The 7303-nt window shown below is 42.2% G+C and overlaps 1 protein-coding gene across 1 annotated transcript; it reads right to left on the reverse strand.

The window, feature by feature from the left end:
• Window positions 1–1028: 1028 nt before the first annotated feature.
• On the reverse strand, window positions 1029–2848 carry LOC138906819 (uncharacterized). The gene is made up of 2 exons (XM_070196523.1): window positions 1567–2848; window positions 1029–1034 (listed from the first exon to the last, which is right to left on the reverse strand). The coding sequence occupies exons 1-2, from the start codon at window positions 2839–2841 to the stop codon at window positions 1029–1031; spliced, it is 1281 nt and encodes a 426-aa protein (XP_070052624.1). The 5' UTR covers window positions 2842–2848.
• Window positions 2849–7303: the final 4455 nt, after the last annotated feature.

Genomic DNA, 7303 nt, shown 5'->3' on the forward strand with positions numbered 1-7303 from the left:
AACTACTTCAGTTTGTCCATCAGTTTGTGGGTGACAAGAAGTAGAAAACAACAATTTAGTGCCTAACTTTCCCCAAAACACACGCCAAAAGTGGCTCAAAAACTTAGCATCCCTATCACTAACAATAGTTCTAGGTATACCATGCAATTTGACAACTTCTTTTACAAAAAGATCAGCAACATGTGAAGCATCATTAGTCTTTAAACAAGGAATAAAACGAGCCATTTTAGAGAACCTATCTACCACAACATATATACTATCCTTACCATACCTTGTTCTAGGCAAACCTAACACAAAATCCATAGAAATATCAATCCAAGGTGAAGTAGGAACAGGTAGTGGCGTGTAAAGACCATGTGGTAACACTTTAGATTTAGCTTGTTTACATTCCAAACACTGTGCACATATTCTTTCAACATCTTTTCTCATTCCAGGCCAAAAGAAATTTTCAGCAAGTATGTCTAGCGTCTTTGAGACTCCAAAGTGACCCATAAGCCCTCCACAATGTGCTTCCCTTACAAATACTTCACGTAAAGAGCAATTAGGGATACACAACTTATTTTCCTTAAAGAGAAACCCATCTTGGAGGTTAAACCTCTCAAAAGGACCCAACTTACAATCTGCAAAAATCTTTCGAAAATCAACATCATTAGCATAAAGTCCCTTGATTTGATCAAAACCCATCAATTTAGAAGTCAGGGTAGAAACTAAGACATACCTTCTTGAAAGTGCATCCGCAACAACATTCTCTTTCCCTTGTTTGTAAGAAATTACATAAGGAAAAGTTTCAATGAATTCAACCCACTTAGCATGCCTTCTACTAAGCTTACCTTGACTCTTCAAGTATTTCAAGGATTCATGGTCAGTTTTAATGACAAACTCTCTTGGCCACAAGTAATGTTGCCATGTGGCTAAAGCCCTTACCAAAGCATATAGCTCTTTGTCATAAGTGGAATAGTTCAATGTGGCTCCACTCAACTTCTCACTAAAGTAGGCAATAGGTTTAGAATCTTGCATCAAAACAGCACCTATTCCTTTGCCAGAAGCATCACATTCAATTTCAAAAGATTTAGAAAAATCAGGCAATTGTAACAATGGAGCAGAACATAACTTTTCTTTCAACAAGTTAAAAGCATCATCTTGTTCTTTTTCCCATGTAAAAATCTTATCCTTTTAAATAACTTCAGTTAAAGGAGAAGCAATGGTGCTAAAGTCTCTCACAAACCTCCTATAAAAACTAGCAAGTCCATGAAAACTCCTAACTTCAGTTACACTCTTAGGTTTTGGCCATTCTTTTATTGCTTTAATTTTCTCTTCATCAACCTCAACTCCTTTAGAACTAACCACAAAACCCAAAAAAATCACACGATCCACACAAAAAGTATACTTTTTAAGATTAGCAAATAAGAGTTGCTTTCTAAGAACTTCAAAAACTTGTTTTAGGTGTTCTACATGCTCTTCTAAAGTGTTAGAAAAGATCAAGATATCATCGAAGTACACCACAACAAATTTTCCATGAAAATCCTTAAAGATATGATTTATTAATCTCATGAAAGTGCTAGGTGCATTAGTCAAGCCAAAAGGCATAACTAACCACTCATAAATCCCATATTTGATCTTAAAAGCAGTTTTCCATTCATCTCCAGGATTCATTCGAATCTGATGGTAACCACTTTTTAGATCAATTTTAGAAAAGATTTTGGATCCATGTAATTGATCCAGCATGTCATCAAGACGAGGAATAGGATGGCGATACTTTACCGTTATCTTGTTGATTGCTCTACAATCCACGCACATCCTCCAAGTTCCATCCTTTTTGGGTACCAATAGGACGGGAACAGAGCAGGGGCTCATGCTCTCTCTCACAAAACCTTTCTCAAGCAACTCCTCAACTTGCCTTTGAAGCTCTTTTGTCTCTTCTGGATTACTCCTATAAGCAGGCCTATTTGGGATTTGTGATCCAGGCACGAAATCAATTTGATGCTCAATGCCACGTAAAGGTGGCAATCCATTAGGAATATCTTCAGGAAAGACATCTTCAAAATCCTGCAAAAGAGAAGAAATACTACTTGGCAAAGAAGAAGTTAGTAACTCAGAATTAATCAAAACTTCTTTGTAAGTAAGTAGTATTATGGGCAACCCCTCTTTTCTTGCATTTAAACACTCTTTGGCTTTTATATAAAAACTCTCTTTTTTTATTTCCTTAGCCTCTTTCCTCTCACCAAGACTTTCTATTTTTTCATTCAAGCCCCTTTTTATCTCTTCTCTCAAATTGTTGCCCTCTCTCTCTTTCTCTCGGCCATCTCTCTTTTTTTCCAACTCTTGGCCTCCTTTCTTTTCTTTTTCCTCAAGCTCACTTTTTATCCCTCCCCTTGGTTTTCCCATTGTTTCCCTTAATCTCTTTTGATCTTCAAACACTTGAGAAGGAGATAAAGGTGCAAGAGTAAATTTTCTGCCATTTAGCTCAAGAGAATATCTATTCTTCCTTCCATCATGAAAAACATTCCTATCATACTGCCAAGGACGACCCAGTAAGATATGACAAGCTTGCATAGGGACTATGTCACAAAGAATATCATCCTCATATCTACCAACATTGAATGAAATCATGCATTGTTTGTTTACCTTTAGTTCACCACTATCATTTAACCATTGGAGTCTATAGGGAGTAGGGTGTTTCATGCATGCAAGTCCCAATTTTTCCACAAAGTATGAACTCACCACATTAGCACAACTACCACTATCAATGATCATAGAACAAGTTTCCCCCTTTATCCCACACCTAGTATGGAATATATTCTCCCTTTGTTCTTCACTATTGCTTCCCAAATTGATAGTCATAATCCTCCTAACTACCCCCAATCATGCCATCATTAGGTAGTTCTATAACATCATCATTACTCACATCTCCCTCTTCTTCTCCCTCACTTTTTTCACTCTCATATCCTCCATCTTCTCTAAGAATGATGTTTCTTCTACTTGGACATTCATGCATCATATGCCCCCTTCCTTTACATTTATGACACTGAATAGAAATAGAAGGTGTAAAAGGTTTAGGGTTAAAGGTTTTACCTCCATCTTTGTTCTCAAATTTACCTTTATCCTTATCTTCTTGAGGTCTAGAAGAACTTTTCATCTCTTGATTCGACCATGGCTTCTTGGAGATGGTGTTTGACCGACCTTTCCATGAGCTAGCTTGCTTTCTTTTATTTTGATTTTCTACCTTTACAGACAAATCAACTGACTCATCTATTGTTACATATTGTTGTAATTCTACTACATCAACTATTTCCTTATTTAAACCATTTAAAAACCTAGCCATTGTAGCCTCTTCTTCCTCCATAAAATTAGCTGGATTTAAACGTGGAAATTATTAGAAATTTGAGATTTTGGTAGAAAACCTAGAATTTGGTATTTTTGAATTTTGACCACGAAATTGGACTTGGAATTGGGAATAAAATAATATATTTGAGTTCGTAGTGTTATGGATAAAGATTATCTTCGAAAATTTTCGGAATCCGGGCAAGTGGGCCCGAGGGTGGATTTTATTGACTTTCGAGCGAAGTTGGGAATTGTTATTAATTGATTTATTATGAGTATTAGAGAACGTTTTTATTGGTTTGCACATTGTTTGACTATTATGAGTTTTGGGCATCGGTTTGAGGTGTTTGAGTGGCGTTGGTGTAACGACCCGACCGGTCGTTTTGAGAGTTATAGCCCTGATCCCCTGTTTACTGCTTTCCCCATATCTTTTTCTGCTTATGTGACTTGCCGGGAGGTTGTTGTTGTGGTTTCGGAGTGAATTGGGACACTTAATCCCTAAACGTAAGCTTAAGTCTTATGATTTTTTACTGTAGTTGGAACTGTGTGAAGACGATTCCGGAATGGAGTTTCGTCGGTTCCGTTAGCTCCGTTGGGTGATGTTGGACTTAGGGGCGTGTCCGGACTGTGAATTGGAGGTCTGTAGCTGATTTAAGCTTGAATTAGCGAAATTTGAATTTTTGGAGGTTTTGACCGGTAGTGGACTTTTTGATATCGGGATCGGATTCCTATTCCGGAAGTTAGAGTAGGTCTGTAATGTCAATTATGACTTGTGTGCAAAATTTGAGGTGAATCGGACGTGATTTGATAGGTTTCGGCATCGGTTGTAGAAATTTAAAGTTTCTAGTTCATTAAGTTTGAATTGGAGGGTGATTCGTGTTTTTAGCATTGTTTGATTTGATTTTAGGGCTCAACTAAGTTCGTATGGTATTTTAGGACTTGTTGGTATGTGGGCTCGAGTGTGTTTTGGATGCTTAACGGATTGAATTTGGACTTAGGCTAGTTCCTCGGGAGTTCACCCTGCACATTTACTTTTGAGACTACGAGGCGGTTCCTCGGGAGTTCTCCCTACACATTTGCTTTTGAGACTACGAGGCGGTTCCTCAGGAGTTCTCCCTGCACATTTACTTTTGAGACTACGAGCGGTTCCTCGGGAGTTCTCCCTGCATATTTACTTTTGAGATTACGAGGCGGTACCTCGGGAGTTCTCCCTATATATTTACTTTTGAGACTACGAGGCGGTACCTCGAGAACTCTCCCTGTATATTTATTTTGGGACTACGAGACGGTATCTCCGAAGATCCCCTACTGTTTACCCCTGTGTGTTGTACTGTTGCCTTGCTGTGTTTCCTTTTGTTAAATTCTAGTCTCTTACTATACTGTATATTGTCCTGACTTATTTATTATTTACCAGTGGGCCTCGCCTGACCTCGTCACTACTCGATCGAGGTTAGGCTTGGCACTTACTGGGTACCGTTGTGGTGTACTCATGCTACGCTTCTGCACCTGTGTGCAGATCCAGGTACTTCTTATCAGCCCCGCTATTAGCTGAGAGTGCTTGCTGATGTACGGAGACTTCAAGGTACATCTGCCGCATCCGCAGACCTCGGAGTCCCCTTCTATTCTCCCCTATGTGAATTACCTTCTGTACTTCTTTTATTAGACTCTGGTGTATAGAGAAACTAGTTTCCTTCTGTAGCTTGTGACTTATGATGTTCCGAGTTTTGGGAAGACTGTGTATTTAAAGAGTATTGGTTATTGTACATGCCGAGCGGCATTGTGACTAGTTATTCAGTTATCCACAACTGTTAGTTGCCAAGTTTTACTTTCATTTTATTATTTTTCGCAATTTGTTAGGCTTACCTAGTCATAGAGACTAGGTGCCGCCACGACGTTATACGGAGGGAGTTTAGGTCGTGACAAGTTGGTATCACAGCTCTAGGTTCATAGGTTTCATGAGTCATAAGCCAGTTTATTAGAGTCTTGCGGATCGGTACAGAGATGTCTATACTTATCTTCGGGAGGCTATGGAACTGTTAGGAAAAATTACACTTCCTTAATTCCTTGTCGTGCAAAATTGTTGACTTCAAAATTCTAAACTTCTGTATTCTATTCTCTCACAGATGGTGAGGACACGTACAGGCAGATCTGATGACTAGGCACCCGCGCCCACTGCTAGAGCCGCGAGAGGCTGAGGCCGGGGTAGAGGCTGAGGACGTCCATGTGGTGCAGTCAGAGCATCCGCACGAGCTGCTACAGAGGAGCCCCCAGTAGCTCCAGCTGGAGGACAGGCACCTGAGGCACCTGTTGTTGCACCAGCCCTCTAGAAGACTCTAGCCCAGTTTCTGAGCATGTCAGCACCTTAGCTCAGGCTGAATTAATTCTGCTTGTACCTGCCACATCTCTCAAGCCAGGGGAGGAGCACATACTCCCGTCGCCGGTACTCCAGAGCAGCGGGTTCAGGTAGATCAGGTTCCAGAGATTTTACCGATGCAGCCAGTAGCTCCAGCTCAGGCCGAGGATAGGGCAGCAGTTTCTGAGACGGAGCAGCTCAGACTTGAGAGGTACAAGAAGTACCACCCTCCTACTTTCAGTGTATTGGCGTCAGAAGATGCCCAGGGTTTTCTGGAGGAGTGTCACCGTATTCTCCATACTATGGGCATAACAGATTCGAGTGGGGTTTCTTTTACTGTATTCCAGCTCTGAGGACCAGCCTATCAGTGGTGGCGTGCTTGTGAATTGAGTAGTCTGGCTGAGGCAGCTTCACTTACATGGACTTAGTTTTAGGACATGTTCTTGAGGGAGTATGTTCCCCAGAGTCTAGGAGACGCATGGCGTGCGGAGTTTGAGCAGTTGCGCCAGGGTGCTATGACTGTGTCAGAGTATGCAGTTCGTTTCAATGATTTGGCCCGACATGCACCGGCCTTGGTTGCCACAGTTCTAGAGAGGCTTCGTCGGTTTATTGAGGGACTCCACCCCAGTATCAGGATTAGTATGGTTAGGGAGCTGGAGATGGATATTTCTTACCAGCAGGTTGTGAGTATTGCTAGAAGATTGGAGGGAATGCTCGCTCGGGATAGAGAGGAGAGGGAGGCCAAGAGGTCTCGAGAGTCTGGCACTTACAGAGGTACTCGTGCCCCAGTAGCAGTTCGTCATGGTAGGGGTTATGTGAGTCGCCCCATTCATTCAGCTCTTCCAACCGCCAGTGGTATTCGGGCCCCATCTGAGCCCCTGTAGCCTTATTATGCACCGCTAGTGTCTAGTGTACCTCTTGTACGGGGTGCTTTTAGCGGTCAGTCCAGCAGACCTGGCCCGAGCCAGTCACAGCAGCCACGCTCCGAGAGCTTGTTTTGAGTGTGGCGACACTCGCCATATGGTGAGGGATTGCCCCAGACTTAGGAGGGGTGCACCTCCATAGACTTCTCAGCCACCGTGTGCTCCACGGGGTCCTCAGGCTATGATTACAGCACCAGGTACCGCGCCACCTGCTCTGCCAGCTCGAGGTGGAGGTCGAGGTCGCCCTAGAGGGGGGAGTACATGCCAGATATTATGCTCTTCCGGCTCGTACAGAGGCAGTTACTTCCAACTCTGTCATTACAGGTATTGTTCCGGTCTGTCATTGAGACACGTCGGTCTTATTTGATCCAGGCTCTACATATTCCTATGTGTCCTCTTATTTTTCCCCATATTTGGGCGTATCTCGGGATTCCTAGAGTTCCCCTGTTTATATGTCTACTCCCGTGGGAGATTCTCTTGTTGTGGACCGCGTGTATCGATCATGTTTGATTGCTCTTAGTGGTTTTGAGACCAGAGTCGATTTATAATAGCTCAGTATGGTAGATTTTGATGTTATCTTGGGCATGGACTGGTTGTCGCCCATTATGCTATTCGTGATTGGCACGCTAAGACCGTGACGCTGGCTATGCCAGGATTACCGTGATTAGAGTGGAGAGGTACTTTAGAATATACTCCCAGCAGAGTT

This window comes from Nicotiana tomentosiformis, chromosome 2 (genome assembly GCF_000390325.3).
Source record: "Nicotiana tomentosiformis chromosome 2, ASM39032v3, whole genome shotgun sequence".
Taxonomy (NCBI): Eukaryota; Viridiplantae; Streptophyta; class Magnoliopsida; order Solanales; family Solanaceae; genus Nicotiana; species Nicotiana tomentosiformis.

Coding starts and splice junctions, on each gene's coding strand:
- LOC138906819 (XM_070196523.1), bottom strand. CDS start 2,841: ATGACTATCAATTTGGGAAGCAATAGTGAAGAACAAAGGGAGAATATA.